We start from the raw sequence: 17,902 nt of genomic DNA on the forward strand, positions 1-17,902 counted from the left end.
TTATGCAGATATAGAATAGACTACACAAATACTAATATTTGATTATTGGAAAATCTATACTGCCTTGTGTGTACTTTGCAACTGAATACCAATTTAGAGAAGCTCATTCATGAAACTAATTAAAGCATATTGCAAATAAAATAATAATTTATTTTTATGAAACACTTTAATATCCGTGGCACTGATATGGGCGGTGCATCCATGAAAAACAGTATTTACACAGGACGGGAAACAAACATAAACTAGAAAGCCACTCCGAAAGTACATACCTCTGCCTACTGCAAAATTCTCCTGTACATAAGATTTCCCCGGAAAAAAATATATATACCGTAAATGTTCTAATTTTAACCCTGGGTTATTATTCTTTGATTGTTTTTTAGGGTGGGTTACTATTAGAAGGGGGGTTACTATTAGAGTAGTGAGTTACTATTACTAATCTTAAATTAGGCACCTGAAAATAGTAACCCATCCCTAACTTTTCCGGTCAGCAACTCATAGCAAAATAATAAAACAGTACGAATAAACAAATTTGGTTGAACTGTAACTTTATTTTATAAACTCAAAAACACTCAATCCTCCCCCACTCCCGAGATCAACATGCATTATCTCCTTATTTTCAGTGTGGGTTACTATTAGAAGATTTACGGTATTTGTGTGTGTCTTAATGCTGTGTGTGATTTAGGCTAATTTCACTATAAGCATGTGTATGCGAATTTGGTGTAATGTAACCAGCCTTTCAACTAACAATAGATTATGTTGACTAACAATAGAACAGCAACGCCAAAAACAAATGGGTGAATTTGAAAAGAAATAGGTTTTTTAAAACTACTATCAAACAACCTGTAAATTAAATCAATTTATGTTTTAAAATTACAAATCACAAATTATAACTCTTGCCTCTTGTACAAAAATGAAGTAGTTCTCGAGAAAATGCAATTTCAGTTTACTTGTTACTTTAAGACTGCTCGCCAGCTTTTGAAAATTCTGTCCTATCTTTTAACTCTAGCAGATATGAAGATTATACTAAAAAGTGGTCCAGAATTGGGACCGGGTCCCGGATTGCCTCCAAAATTTAATGGAGTGATCAGTGATCCCACATGTTGAATGATACATTTTTTGCTTTAGGTATTAGCTTTACATGGTTCAAATCTTGCTGGAAAAAAATGCTACAGTACTGTAAGTCACAAAATTGAAAAAATTGGGCCATAACAACATAAGGGCATGTGGCGCAGTGTGTTTTGACATTGTTTATTTCCTTTAAATTAAAGGCAAGATACTTAAATATTTATAGTATTACATTGCCTCTCTCCACCCAGCACATACAAATGTGTACCCGGTAAGGTCAAGACACAACTTTGCATTATGGGAGTATGTTTCCATATGTGTTAAAAAATGACCAGGGTATTGGGTAATAATATGTAAGCGCCTTATATCAAGAATATTATTATTTACCTGTATAATGTATAAGGTCGCTCCAATATGAAGATAAGTTTTACAAAACAGTGTTTCTGTGACTCAAATACAGTAAATGATTATTGTTTATGTTTGTGATGGACTTAATGAGGCATGTGATTGTTTTAGATGCCAGGGTTCTCATGTTATGCCAACACTACAGGTACAGTTAACACTAAACTCCATAGTTTTTCAGTGATGATTTTACTTTAATTCTTGTTTAATGGTATAAATAAAACATTGTGGAGATACAGTAGATTAATGTAACTCATTGTAAAAGAAACAGGCCTAAAAATATAGACAATTCTGCTAAGAAGATGTTCTGCATTTTCATGTGCATCATAATATAAGTAGACAAAACTTAATTTCTATGAAAACATTGATTTAATTATTATTATTATTGAAATTATATTATTAACATACAAAATTAATTCGGTATTTATTTTTTTATATGCATTGAACTTTTTATGGTCCGTTGACAAAGAGGCCACCAAAGGTAGTAATATCAGTCACAAAAAGAGGATTTTGATTTGAAGGTTCTAACTTCTATAGGTTCTGTCTAATCCAAAAATCAGATCAAGACTGTGCTGTAGGTTTTAAAAGATTTTCAGTTTATTAATCTGTGTCACTAATAATTTTCACTAGAACTTCAAAGATATTTTTGTCAAGTGTAATTTAAAGAAAATTATAAACCCTACTGCATTCTGCAGTTCTTTACACAAAATGATTTACGTGATATACTGTAAGTTCTTTTTGTCACTCATTTTTGGAATTACTGTAATTAAAGTGCAGTAAATGTCTCATTGAAAATATTTTACCCAGGTTAATTTTTAGGCGCCTCACATTATTATGCTGGTTATTTATTTGGATCAAACACGTATGGAAATATACTTGTAATGCAGCTATAGTAATCAGCGTAAAATTGTGTCTAACCGGGTACCCATTTATACACCTGGGTGGAGAGAATAATTAAGCTAGAATCCCAAATGAAACATATTGTACACACATTAAAATGCTATACTTTCTTGACAGTAATTAAAAAAAAATATAGTATGTTTAAAAATAGAAATTCTTTAAAAGTAATTTGGTTTTTTCATTATTTAAACTTGTACAGTACGTGAAAGTTTATGCACTGTACCATACTGAAATCATTTGAATAATAATGTCCCTTTTGACGACAATTTTTACCTTGTATTATGTCAAAGTAGAACCATTGGTCTTGTACTTTCAACTTTATAATAGATTCAATAATGCAGTGAATTCTAAATTGTTTATGAACAAAAAAGATTAGTTTTACTTTGATGATCATTTAAAAGGCGTTGTATTTTTCGCCTACAGTACAGTCACTTTTGAGCTGTATTTGTGGTAAACTACTGATACAACTACACTAGGATTAATTTTAATTAAAAATAAAACTTTACATTTTATAGCCATAATGTAAAGTACTGTACTATTTTCGAACACCCCTATTCAAGGAACAACTCTATTAAGCAGATACTTTCCTGTGAAATGAATGAAGGGAACTACTGTACTGTCATATGTTTAGACACTGAGGCTGACCTCTATTTAGGGGACACCCCTATTAAGTAGACACTTTTCTGTGAAATGAACGATGGGCTATATTTTTCTTAATGCTAGGCTAACTCTTATTCAGGGGACGTCTCTATTAAGGGGTCACTTTGTTGGGTCCTGAAGATTTCTGCTTTATTTTGTTCCTTCTATGTCACAATCTTGTTACGAGGACACAGTAGTGTATTTCATTGGGGAAATTTCAGTTGAGGCCACATTTGCCTACCATATAAATATTCAACAACAAGACTTTATTTCTTGTAACTGCACTCTATTTGTTTCACAATCTTTCCATCTCTAGGCCTAGCCACTCTCATCTTTCTCTTCTTGTATGATCTTCTCTATATCTAAACATTTTTTACCACATTATGCACATTTAGACCTTCAGAGAAGGCCAGTAGAATTTCTCTCCAAAATTTTCCCACCAAAACACTATGATTGCTTTAATTTTAACTTTCTTGTAAACCTAAGTATTCTAGATGTAATTCAGATTTTTGCTGCAAATTGCTTTTGTTAATAAAGTTAAGGAAACAAGATCTAAAACACTGTCCCTTTAAAAACAGAAAACCTACAATCATGACAACTACTGTATGTTATTCTTTATTCCAACAGACTACTGTTCTTCCACCAAATACGCTGCTACTGGACAGCGACAGTACTTACATAGACATAACCTACTACCCACCAGATGCTAGTACTGCAGTGGAGACTTTTGTTGAGATCAGGAACAATGTCACAGGTATTCTCCTCAATGGCAACCCAATAAGGATACCATTGAAAGAGAAAACCAGATTTGATGATGTGGAGTCTTTCACCACTTACAGAGTGACAGCGGCAGGGATCAATGCTACTGGTGCATTTGATGAGATTCTTGAGGATTTTGTCACTACAAATGGTATGTCAAATTAGGATGGTGCTCTTATTTTTGGGTGTTTTGAATCAGTTATTACCATAAAGGTCAAGGTAAAGGTATTTATATTTGTCCTCAAGCTTAACTGGAAACTGAGGAAATTCGGCTTAGGCCCTCCACGGACCCACAGCAGCCAGCAGTGCAGCGCCTACCAGATCAGCACACCAGGAGACGATCCCCTACTCTTTTCGAATAGTGTACCAAGTTCTTTAACATGCACTGTTAAGTACACGGGACCAACGGCTTTACATCCCATCCGAAGGACGAGGCAATGAGAGTAAAGCATCTTGCCTAAGGATGCAATTAGTATGGTACAGATAACCTCGAACCCATGCCTATCACATGCTAGTCCGATATTATCATTATATCATCACTCTCCAGTATATACAGCACCCGCCGCTATTTCTAGACGGTCTCCCATCCAGAACGCAACCGGGCCCAACGTTGCTTAACTTCGGTGATCTGACGAGAACCGGTGTTTCAACGCAGTATGGCCATGAGAATATTATTAGCTATCCCAGTGAATGCGCGTTTTGTTTTTGAAAAATTCTTGATTTTCTAAAAAGTGATATGGCTATGATATTAAAATTACTATCACTAATTTTGATTGTATTTTAATAAATGTATTTTTTTATAGTACAACTCCGTGATATCTATAGGTTTAACACAATTCAAAACTTTTAAGTCATTATTGTAAAAGTTATAACCTTTAAAAAATGCTTCCAATTTTAACAGCAAAAAACACCATTCTTCAAAGAACCATAACAGAATGGGTAATCGGATTTAAATTGCAAAATGCTATTTTCATTAAGTTCTTTTTGGGTAACTGAAAGAAAAAGTGAAATAAATAATTTTTTCATTGGGATACCTGATATTATGTAAAAACAGGGCTAGAAATTTACTTTTTATCCACTAGCGAACATTTGCTAGTTCTGCAAAATCTAACTAGCAAAATGAGCAACATAATTTGCAAGAAATGTTTTGGTATTGAATACAGAAATTTTAAACATTTACAACAACTTTTTTGTTAATTAAACAAGAATTTATAATTCTTTATACCATGGTGGTGAAGCTGTAGTTTAGTGGATAACGTGCTTGCCTTCCAATCCCAAGGTCCAGTGTTTAATCCTGACCTAAGACTCTTTTAACTTCACTTCCTTAGTTTATAAGCATCATAAATTATAAAGTCTATCCTGTAATTGGTGAGTTGCTCGCTTTTAGATGCGTATAAAGTATGAAAAAAAATAGTATGTAATATGATTGATTTCATTTGTTAGGTAATTCGGAATTGCGGAGAAATAACTTTAATGAAACCAGCATATCACTCCACTGGCCATGGGTAGGCATGCCGCTAAATATTACATTCCAGCCAAAAAATAATGTCAGTGCATGTCCATGTTTTGGACAAATAGAGGATCCTAATCAGAATTATGGAGTAATACCAGATCTAGAGCCAGGAACACTATATATTATGTACATCTCAAGTGATGTTGGACTTTCAACAGATCCAGTACAATATGCAACTTGTGAGTAGTACCTTACAGTACTTTATATTTTCAAATTACAGTAGAACCCCTATTAAGGAGACACCTCGAGGACCTGAGTGTAGATTCAAAATTCAAGACATTTTATTGATCCACTTTAAAATGGAAATTTGTTTTGCTTGGAATAATTAAGACAATAAAACAACAAAAAAAATACATCAAATTACAAAAGGCAATGTCCCCCTAAATAGGAACATCCCACTAAGAAAGGCATTTCCTAAAATGTAGAGCCACACCTTTAGGAGCCAATTACGTATCCCCTAAGAGTGTCCCAAATGAGTTCTACTGTACTTTACTATTTAACAGTACAATATGATCAACTCTCCCAATACTGGATACCCTTAAGGCAAATTTACACAGGTGAGTAAGCGCAAAAAACTGCATAGCTTGTCCAAGGTTAAAATCTCTATTCATGAGCAGGTTTTCCGCTCGACCGCTTGTCCCCTCCGTGTTTGTGTAAAGAAATGGTCATAAGAAATAACATATATTCTATATTTTTGTTTTCCGTTTACTGCTTACCATCTGTGTAAATTGGCCTTTACTTTTCTGTTTTGATTGATGATATGATATTACTTGTTTCAAATAAGTGCCCGACTGACGTTACAGATCTTCCTCTTTAAACCGTTTTGCCTATGTTTTTTTTCCTAATGTCTGCAGAACTGGCCAATTTCTTGTAGTTTTAATTGTATAGTAGATCGTAATTAATTAAATTCCTTACCCTTATTAGGTGATCATTTAGAATAAAATGATCACCTATTATTGTATGAAATCTTTATTTTTCTTTTTATTGTTTCTGTACACTATTTTGTGTAACAATTATCTCAAAAAGTTTAATGTCAATGATTACCAAAATTTCAGAATATCTTTCAAATAATATAACTTAATCCTAATAAGCTTTCCAGCGTGATCACTCATCCGTGACGTCATTTATACGCTATTTTGTGAAATCACATTATCAATCATATCTCCATAATTCATTATCACATATTAATGAAATTCACTACACGTAAACTTCAGGTCAAGGTAAAAATATTAGCAAATAAAAAGTTGCGCGTTTCAAGGTCATGCAATGAAATCGCGCGTTAAAAATTTAAAAAGCTCAAAATTAAGTTTTGATCAATTTAGAGCATGAATTAGGCCATTTGCGCGTTTCAAAAAATTACTGCGCAAAAACATGTTTTTGCGCATGCGATTCTTAGAAAGCGTAAAAAATAAAATTTGATGTATAAATCACATTCTACTCACAATTCTTAATACATTCACCGATTTTGAGTCCATTCTGACTTAAAATAACGCTATACGAGCATGTTAAAAATGACAAAATGCGCACATTAATTTCACAAAAGTTCTGAAAATGGTGAAAAATATGTGTTTTTCAAAATGAAAATAACTCATCAGGATGCAAGTTGTAGATATGAATTCATGTACACATTTGACGTACAAAATGTTGTGACGTCATCAAATGGCCACTTGATTTTAAAATTAAGTTTTTTTCTCTTTCGTCATATAATTATCACATTCAATAGAACGCATCTCTGTTATTTTGTGCCCGATTTTCGCTCAAATTTTAGTATGTGATTTCTCAATTAATTGGCTTTCTCATGAATTGCCACTATTTTCATTTTGATGACATCATCACGTGTAAAACCTTGAATAACGTAGGTCATGTAATTTCAACTTCGCCGTAAATTTAAATATCTTACAGCTCTTCAGAATTGAAGGTTACCTTGATTATTATAATTTATTATGAAAGCTGATGAAATGTAAATATGAATTCATATAAAAATCAAGCCTATCGGATGTTGTGACGTTAACATATGGCCAGATGAAGTTAAAAAGTTGTTTTTTCATCTTTTTCGTCAAAGTTATGCAAATTTCAAAGAGCGCGCACAGCGCTTCTACGTGCCAGATTCTCTTCCAATTCTTATATTTATTTGCTCAATTCCTAATCTTTCGAAATTGCCATCTTCGAATTTATTTTGATAATTCCATCATACCAAAAAATTAGAACATGATGTGTGTCCCATAATTTCACCTAGATGCTACACTGTATATAGATATACAGTATATACTGTACATATTGTATATGGCATATAATAGGCACAACTCAGCACTATAAGCATATATAATAGGATGGTATACATCAACATTTTCTGATCGTGGGTTAACGTACGTGCATGTTTTAAAAAAGTTAATTTCAGTAAAAGGATAAAAATGATCACCTATAATTCGTCAAAGTGACGAATTAAATTCTAGTTTTTGTTTTGTTATTAAATTAAATATTTATTTCAAGTCAGATGTTGTTGTTAATACTTGGTCGTGACTATGGCCATGAGGGTTAGATTTGAGCCCAAGGAAGCAGCAGGTACTGCACCAACATCGTACCGGCTGTTTCCTTGGGTTTGAATCTACCCCTAACCATAGCCATCAGCACAATCTTGGTGGTCTAGAAGCCAGGCTAATGGTCTGTAGGTCATGGGTTCGAGTCTCACCCGATAATAATTTGTCATCAGTTTGTCATACAGTAATATAAAGTACAAATAGGGCAAAAATCTGACCAATTAACTTAGCTCATTGATGCAAATGACTCAAAGCTTCTTGATATTATTAGTTTTTTTCTTCTTTATGAATATCTAGTACCAGCAGAGCCATCTATTACCTATTATAATGACGGAGAAGGAAGTGTGAACATTACCATCGTACCACCAAACGGTTACGTCAATGAATATTTTGTAACGACTAGCACTGGTATGGAGGTTTCGCTATATCATCCGGAAGATGGTCTGTCTGTAGTTGTCGGTTCATTGGCAGCAGATGGACTTTACGAAGTGAATGTTGAAGCTCGTAGTAATGGCCTACAAAGCTCATCATTTGAAGACAGTTTCATAAGAAGTAAGTAAATATATTTACCTGGTTAAAATTGTGATATTGTATTCATATGAAAAATAATTTTGAAGTTGTTATCATGCAAAATCAAATGATAGATATTTTTGGGTCAGTGGTCTGTGAAAAAGTTTAGAAGTGTATGAAGCTTATAATAATGACAATTCATTTATTTGTCTCAATACAATTAATACAAAGCACAAAACAATAAAATAAACAAGCAGAAAAAACAGATGAACATGATATAGACAGGAAAGCGTGTGGGAACCCTTACAAAAAAAACACTAAAAGCGATCAACACCCTAAAATTCCAATGACGTTTTTAAACAAACTCAACACAAATCAATAGCCATTAAGTGTGGAATTTTATGAATTAAAAAAGATTAAAAAATTGTTTCCTGAACAACATACAACAAAATACCAATGCAATAAATGTTTGTGATATGACATCATGGGTTTCCATTCTGTGTGTGGATATCTCGTGGTTTGTCACATTACCAACTATTTTACCATTTTAAAAATAAAAAAGGAGTTTAATTTGACAGTATAACAGACAGTGCATGTTGCTATTTTATTTATATAGTCATAGCTCTATTTTTCAAACGTTAGTTCAGTGGTATGTGTACTATTGTGTATCATCATGTATTGTCATTTGTCAACAGGCATGCATATTTCTAAAGCTTTAGGTATGTTTTGTCAAGTGTGACTCTATTGTGTCATGCATGAATGGGGTATCAGGTTGTACCAAGATATGATAATATGATAGCATAATACAAATACAGTTACTCATAGAATAGAGGAAGTATTTAGTGCTCATAGTAAAGAAAATTTGCCTTACTTCCTAGTGGTTTGCCTAACATAAGTATATCCAATTTTCTTTATTAATCACTGTAGGTATGTGTTTCTTCAGGTGCAGGATTGATCATTTGTTTGAAAAAAAATATTAATATCTGAATAATGTAGCAATTTCTAAATGGTATAACATTTTCAGATTCAATCGTCATTATTTGTTTTATCACCTTTCAATCAATGATTACAATTAAGTTGAAAATGAAAGGGGCAACAGACTAAATGTTAAAAATGTTGAAAATAATCTGCCAAAACTTGTGTCGGGTAAGCCAAAAATTGTGTCGGGTAAGCCAAAACTTGTGTCCAGTAAGCCAAAGCTTATGTCGGGTAAGCCAGAACTTGTGTCGGGTAAGCCAAAACTTGTGTCCAGTAAGCCAAACTTGTGTCGGGTAAGCCAAAACTTGTGTCGGGTAAGCCAAAACTTGTGTCGGGTAAGCCAAAACTTGTGTCAGGTAAAAATAATTTTTCCTGCAGCTTAATAATATTTTCTAAACCATTATAGATTAAATTCCATTCTATATGCTTTGAGTGGTATTAAAATAACCACCATTGTTTGGTCATGATTATCCATGCATAAAATCTGTACCCAAAAAATTGTTGCTTTATAATCTTATTATAAAATTATTTTGCATCCAATACTTCAATAGAAACAAAATTTCAACAGGGTTTGCTCATGTAGAATAGAATGCTGCTATCAGATTAAAAAGTAATTAAGTGCTCTGAGCAAAATAGGCTTGTTCTTTTTAGATTAATGTCAAGATGACTCAGGCATATCAAATCATGTTAAACCGGTTTTTTTTTCTATTATTTTTTTGTAATTTTTCATTTACATAAATATAATTTTTCCAACATATCAATTTTCCTGACCATCAATAGGCAAGGTCTGTGGTATACACTGTATTTGCAAATTACATTTTTGGACAGTAAAGCCTGGTTTCCATAAAATCGCTACACGACAGAGCGTAGCGATTCTATGGAAACGCTAGAATTTATCGGGGATCTAGTACGCGAGCGCTAAATATTCTTTGGTACGCATATACGATTCATCGCCGACAAAATCGGTAAAGTTGAACATGGTTGAACTTTGCCGATTTGACTGCGATAAATCGGGGAGCCTTCCCGATTGCGTCGGCGACATCTGCGCGTGTAGCGATTTTAATGGAAACGCTGTAGCGACGGTGTAGCGATTTTATGGAAACCAGGCTTAACTTGAAAATGTTGTATGTTATTGTGGAAATAAACAATACAAATAAACCAACAAACTATACAATCACATAATATACTGTACAGTAGCTAAATGATTTGCATGTATTTTGCTATTAAAAGCAATGTTTGTCTAAATTCTTCATGGAAATTAGTTTTCATATAGTATCATCAGTATTTATGACATTCTGAATTCAATGAAGAGATGCTTTTCAAAGTCTAACAAATTGAATATTGATCTGTGTAATGTAATGGTTACTAAATTGTATAGATACATCTTCTACACAAACAAGATACAGTATGTGCCAGTTCACTTTCTATCTCTTTTAGTCAATGTGAATCCACGAACCCTTTTCTCCTTTTAGGAGTAAATAAAAAACGCCCCCATAGAACATCGTTTGCAATAAACCTTCTTGGTATTAATTGTGTTGCATTTGGTAGTATCTAGGGTATATTTATTTGACATGTATTTTTACATGTTACCATTAGACCTACCATATACACCCAAAAAAAAATAATGCCTCCCTCGAAGAAACGCCTCCCTCAAATAAATGTCTTGAAAACTCTCCCGACCAATAAAGACCCAGAGTGTAAATTAATTTAGATACGGTTCTTGTTTTAATACTGTATTACTATTTTTAAATGTTTTATAGGTGTTGTTTTTGATGTAAGCGCGGCTGACACATTTTTGGAAAGTGATATTGAAATTGTTGAACGCTCTTTATCTGACATTATGTTCAGCCTAAACATTAAAACTTATTCCACAACTGCTCTTCTAAATGGAACCGATTTATGGCAGATCAATGCGTATATCAGCAAAAGCAACACAGGATCAGCAGTGCGATACGGGGAGACGTCCGTCGAACTGACTACGGAACAAAGGAATGCCGGCATCACAACACAAAATACGGTGTTAGAATTTACAAATGTAATGGCCACGTTGGATTTGGCTAATTTGCAGTGTTCGTTAGATCCTAACGTTGTTTATTACATGTGTGTGGATTTTGAGCGACATGTTTCCAGTGATCCGTCATTCGATGTAGTGAATCAGAATAGTGAATCTTTGGAACCTTTATGTTCAATCGTCTCAGTGTGCAGAGGTACGCCTCCTTTTTAATTAATTTGTATAATATGCTGAAACTTCTATAACATTATGAGCATTGATAGTCTTCCAATACCTTGTCGGATTAGTTGGCTATCTTCACACACACACACAAGGTAACGATTAGCATAACCTAGACTGATCCGCCTTAGGATTGTGCTAACTACCCAGATCTGACGTTGCTTGCCCTGTTTGAAAGCAACTACTGTAAGGAGTTACAATTATTTATACATGACTAATTTTGCTTGTGTGTCTGCCACAATTTTTTTTATTTTTTTTTTATGTATGATATTCTAATTGTTTAATAATCCTCATTTGCATACCTTTTCATAATTGTCTGCCTGTGAAATTATTTTCATTCCTGATGATGATAAAAATTAAAAAAACGCAGGCTGCAATCGGTTAAGCTAATGGATAGCTCCGATCTGGATTACAATCTGCTAGTGTGAACCAGGCCTTAAGAGTTTTCAAATATTTTTGCCTTATTATAGGTGTTGAAATAGTGAGTGGGTCAATTGTTTCGATAACCAGTGGAAACCCAGTTCTTGAACAAAGTGATAATACAATTGAGTTTTCTATCAGCCTAACATCAAGTTTGTACGGTGCCAGCATATCTGGCGATAATCTCTGGAACATTACAGCAGACCTTAAAGACACTGTGAGCATGCTTTGAAAACATTTTTATTTAGTTGAAATGTTGATTGATTTCTCTTTGTGATAATAACAGTATTCTCTAGTCTCTTCAATATTGAATTATTATATAATAGTACATACTAACTATAAATTCAAAGGCAAATTACTGAAAAATAATACTGTGAGTGTCAGTGGCTGGATAATAATAAAAGCTATTAATAAATGTGATATAAAGTGAAAAAGCAAGAAAGAAATTGCAGAGCTTTGATTAACAATAATCCTTAATTTTATGTGAAAGGATACATTTTAAAGATATTTAAACAGATTATTTTAAACAACATAAATTTGCTATTGTAATTCTAATTCATTTTTGTATGTTTTGGCTTTGTTGGAGTGGCACTTCTGGGCAAAATCAAGATTTGTGTTAATTGTTTACACATTTTGTTAATAATTAATAATAAATAATAATTGAATACCTATTTTTTATCTATTTATAGAATGGAAACTACTTTACACCAACTTCAAAGGTATTTAATCCTACCATGTATACATGGCTAAATGATAGTGCACCACTTATACTAAGTGGCCTGACTGTTAGAGCAGACCTTAGATCGTATGTATGCCCTGACATGGTACAACTGTGTTTTTATGTTGAGAAGGGGGAGAGTGCCATGCCTGATTTTACTCTGTCTATTCCATCAGGGATTTTTCCATCTTGTACTACAATTTCTTGTATGAGTAAGTATTATTGTTTTAAACATTTAAACACATCCAGCGTGTTTACACTTGCCTTCTAAATGATGACCCTGATGATTCATTTACTTAATTTTCTCAAACCAATGGTCATGGTTCATTGCATAAGATGGCCCAAAAGTAAAAGCCACTCCTGGACCTCATTGAGAGATGGTAAAGGTCTGCATCTGGCCCAGGGCCGGCCTAAATTTGTGGAGTATTCACACTTGGTAATTGCTAACCCAGGGCCGGCCCAAATCGTAAGTGTAAATGGGGTCTTACATTTAATACCCCTTTAATCACCTAGCAAAACTCCAGAGATTACACACACAAAGCGGTAACATCATCTGTGCTTTGTATGGTGTGGGCCCCAGTGTAAACTCTGTGTATAGTAGTTTTGCTAGGTGATATAAAAGAGATATTTGTCTACTACTGACTTATTCAACTGAGCATCTTTAATTCTTTAATCAAATGATGTGGAAATATAAACATTTTTGTATAAAATATTATGTAATTTTCAATTCTATAATATGATACATATATTCAGAAATGGTGAACATTACATTTGTTGATGAGAGAAGGATAGACTTTGTCTGGGATAATACTTCATCGCCCAACCTCATTGTAAGCTTTACAATTGTACCGGATGAAGGGAACGTAAAAATTGACTTGGCTGTAAATTCAGGAAGTATAACTGACCTTACGCCTGGTCAACTTTATTCCATATCGATCTACAATAACACAGAAACAAATGAACCATGGTCTCCCGTATCAGTAAGAACATGTGAGTATTTCAATAGTATACAAATAATTAATGTTTATGAGTGCAATGGGGCAAATAATTTCATGAGGTGAAAATATGACATATTTCATCTTTCACCGAATAAAATTATTTTCCCATTTGCACGAATATAAAACATTTATTATTTGTTTTATAACACACCTAACTGTGAATTATGTCAACAAGCGAACAACATATTCCTAGGCTAGCTAGGCAAGTGATACAAAACATCGCTAGACACACGATACAAAACATGGCAAGGCACGCAATACAAAACATCGGTATGCACGCGATAAAAACATCGCAAGGCACGCAATACAAAACATTGGTATGCACGCGATAAAAACATCGCAAGGCACGCAATACAAAACATCGGTATGCACGCGATACAAAACATAGCAAGGCACGCAATACAAAACATTGGTATGCACGCGATAAAAACATCGCAAGGCACGCAATACAAAACATTGGTATGCACGCGATAAAAACATCGCAAGGCACGCAATACAAAACATCGGTATGCACGCGATACAAAAAATGGCAAGGCACGCAATACAAAACATTGGTATGCACGCGATACAAAACATTGCAAGGCACGCGATAAAAACATGGCAAGGCACGCAATACAAAACATTGGTATGCACGCGATACAAAACATTGCAAGGCACGCAATACAAAACATTGGTATGCACGCGATAAAAACATCGCAAGGCACGCAATACAAAACATCGCAAGGCACGCAATACAAAACATCGGTATGCACGCGATAAAAACATCGCAAGGCATGCAATACAAAACATTGGTATGCACGCGATAAAAACATCGCAAGGCATGCAATACAAAACATTGGTATGCACGCGATACAAAACATTGCAAGGCACGCAATACAAAACATCGCAAGGCACGCAATACAAAACATCGGTATGCACGCGATAAAAACATCGCAAGGCATGCAATACAAAACATTGGTATGCACGCGATAAAAACATGGCAAGGCACGCAATACAAAACATTGGTATGCACGCGATACAAAACATTGCAAGGCACGCAATACAAAACATCGGTATGCACGCGATACAAAACATCGGTATGCACGCAATACAAAACATTGGTATGCACGCGATACAAAACATCGCAAGGCACGCAATACAAAACATCGGTATGCACGCGATACAAAACATTGCAAGGCACGCAATACAAGACATCGGTATGCGCACGATACAAAACATCGCTAGGAAACTGAAAGTGATCTACTAGGCTAATTCTGTTTTTTTTTCCAACAATTCCACATCTTGAAAATTTGTTTCCATTACCTAATCAAAATCATACAAATGATCTAAATTTATTTTATGTTCTATTTTGTCCAAAAATGTTAGTTCCGACTGCCATTTTGAACGTTATTGTTTATGCCAAAGTCAAGTAAAAAATGGGCGCCGTTATTGGATTTCCACTAACAAATTGTAGATTTATTCCATTGTATATAACACCAAGCGTGCTAATAATAGTGCAGTTAATTTTAATATTATGTGAACCACAATCGTCCTATCAAATCTACTTAGGTGTGTTATAATTAATGATATCTGTACTGTAATCTTGGTACATACAATATAACATGCACATAACAAATAATGACTTATTTATTTATTATTTTTCAATTTACAGACCCTGAACGTCCATCTACTTTAGGATTTCACTTTGGAAGCGAAACCAGTATTTATATTAGTTGGAATATAAATAGCAATATAGTAAAGAGCTTTTTTAGACTCACTTATGAACCTTCTCATGGTACAACACCATCTCCTGTTGATGTTGTTGATCCAAACCTGAATTTAGAAGGACTTATACCAGGAACTAGCTACGCATTTGAAGTCCGTACTGTTTCAGGTGAAGGCCAGTATCAAACAATAAGCCGGGAAAGTTTAATAACATCCATAGATACAAGTAAAGCATTTCTATTTATATTTTTATAATCGAAAAAAAAGATAAGGTTATATTTTTGTTCCGTGCAGAAAAAACGAATGCTGAGTTTTTTAAACTTTTCTATCCTTGACATAATTTTTATTATCTTTTTTTAACCACTACCCTCTGGGCATTCTGAGATGGAATCTATTACTAATTCTACTGTACGTGCATGCTATTAACATCAGCGGTTACGTTCTCGTTATTATTTTATCATAGCTAACATTGAAAGCAGTGAAATATTTGTATCGTATTGTACAAATGAAACTATTGGCATTACTTGGGGTGAGATCAGTGGTGAGAGCAGTTACTTGTTGGAAATAGTGTCAGACTCTGGTGGTAATAGTCAACTTATTGAGTATACTGGAGACAGACAATATGAGTTTACTGGTTTGACACCAGGTCAGTTGTATAACATCTCTGTAAGAGGTAACATCACTGCTGTAGGATCAATCGTACTGCAAAGAACAAGTAAGTTGATTGGGTTTTTTTAATTTGTTGAGACATGTATTTTTAGAATATTGTTGTAAAATTATATTTTGATTGTAATTCTTGTTGCTGTTTTTATTTATAGGTCCAAACCCAGTTTCATCTCTAGAAATTGTTAATACTACCCTAACTTCACTGACTGTTCGTTGGACTGAACCAGAAGTATCAGGAGGTCTTGAACTCATTTTTGGAGCTTATTACTTAAGTTATACAGTGAATAGTGGTGAACCTGTAGAAATTGACTTGATTGAAAAAACTACTTATGACTATGTTATTGAAGATGTGGATCCTGATATAACTGTGACTGTTATTGTCAAGACAAGAATGGGAATAAATGAAACTCTAAAATATAGCACTGGTGTAATGGAAACAGGAACAACAGGTAACATTTCAGTATTCATAAACTGAAATCTAGATACACATTTAGGATTAGTAATTGTTTTTGATGCATATTGCTTTTTTAACTTTCATTACCGGTGTGCGCATTCCCCCTTTTTTACAGAAAAGAAAATTACCTAGAAAAAAGCGCACATAAACGAAATTGTGTTTTTTATTATCTGTTTGTTAACGTGACCGTGGCCTTATTACACAAAATTCCTATAGATCAGTGTTCCGCATCCTTTTTTGACCATGACCCCAATTCGAAACTTTCACGACCCTAAATCAAATGGATTACGCAGGTATATGACGATGAAAATATCAGGCCTATAGAGAAGTAAACATGAGGACCTTTTCAATTTTTGTTTGCGTGTGCAATTGGTTCGGTTGTCAGTCAGAACGATCAGGCCCCCAATTGATTGACTCGGTTCAGGACAATCGGCCAACAAGATTGTAACATTGACGATCAGAACCAGCCACAGACAATCAAGCACAGATAATCTGGTCTAAAAAAATCCTGTTTTAGGCCAATGGAATTATTCGCCCAAAAATAAAAAAAGTGTCAGTATATGCGCATGCATATTTTCATTCACTGAATAAATTAATAATAAATAAATGCTCAACCAATCTCAGGATTTTTCAATTCACGCAAATAATACTCGCTACTGAAAAACAGGCTTTGATGCCCACCAATTCAACTTAATTTATTTTGCCAAATATACTACTACTACAACCTAGTACATGGAGGATGCATATTTTAAGATCTGTGCTTTGCACAGATCTTAAAATATCTTAAAAAAGATCTTAAAATAATAAATATTAACAATAATAATAAAAGCAATGAATAAATAAGTAAATAAATAAAGCAGTATACAAAACCATAATTCAATATATTATATATATTGCATAAAAAATAAGCAGGGGCTTATACATTCACCATGTAACAGAGACAGTTTAAACGTATGCTTAAAGCTATTCAGAGATGTTTTATCTAAATTTAAATCTATATATTAATGCTACTCAATTTTTCGCATAATTTTATGTATCTCCTCCGAAGCCGATAAATGGTACATACTCACATTTGACACATTGATTTTTATATTTATTGAGGGTTTGGCTCAGTGAGTAAAATGCAGTGACCATTGATATCAATGCTTAGTATGTTCGAGTTCGAATCCGCGATATGTTTAAATAATAAGTATCGCCACTTAAACCAAAAAATAAAAACTAGACCACAATGTAATTACAAAAGTAGTAAAAAAGATACCAAGCCTCACGCAAAAAATGCAAAATATAGAAACCTGTTAAAATTTGTAAAAAATGTAAATGAAAAAAAAACACACACACAAAAATATGAATCCAAATGGGTGTCGTGTTTCCACAAAATATCAGATATCAACGAAAAATACACCCAAAAT

General features: G+C 33.7%; 1 protein-coding gene across 1 annotated transcript in view; it reads left to right on the forward strand.

Moving 5' to 3' along the window:
- Positions 1–17,902, forward strand: part of LOC144844350 (uncharacterized) — an 85,864-nt gene that overhangs the window by 1,041 nt on the left and 66,921 nt on the right. The window contains exons 2-9 of the mRNA XM_078701222.1: positions 3,634–3,916; positions 5,209–5,457; positions 8,113–8,367; positions 11,064–11,510; positions 12,004–12,170; positions 12,643–12,883; positions 13,425–13,661; positions 15,321–15,599. Of these exons, the coding sequence (XP_078557348.1) occupies positions 3,634–3,916; positions 5,209–5,457; positions 8,113–8,367; positions 11,064–11,510; positions 12,004–12,170; positions 12,643–12,883; positions 13,425–13,661; positions 15,321–15,599 (2,158 nt within the window). The remainder of the gene's footprint in view (positions 1–3,633; positions 3,917–5,208; positions 5,458–8,112; positions 8,368–11,063; positions 11,511–12,003; positions 12,171–12,642; positions 12,884–13,424; positions 13,662–15,320; positions 15,600–17,902) is intronic.

This window comes from Antedon bifida, chromosome 1 (genome assembly GCF_963402885.1).
Source record: "Antedon bifida chromosome 1, ecAntBifi1.1, whole genome shotgun sequence".
NCBI lineage: Eukaryota > Metazoa > Echinodermata > Crinoidea > Comatulida > Antedonidae > Antedon > Antedon bifida.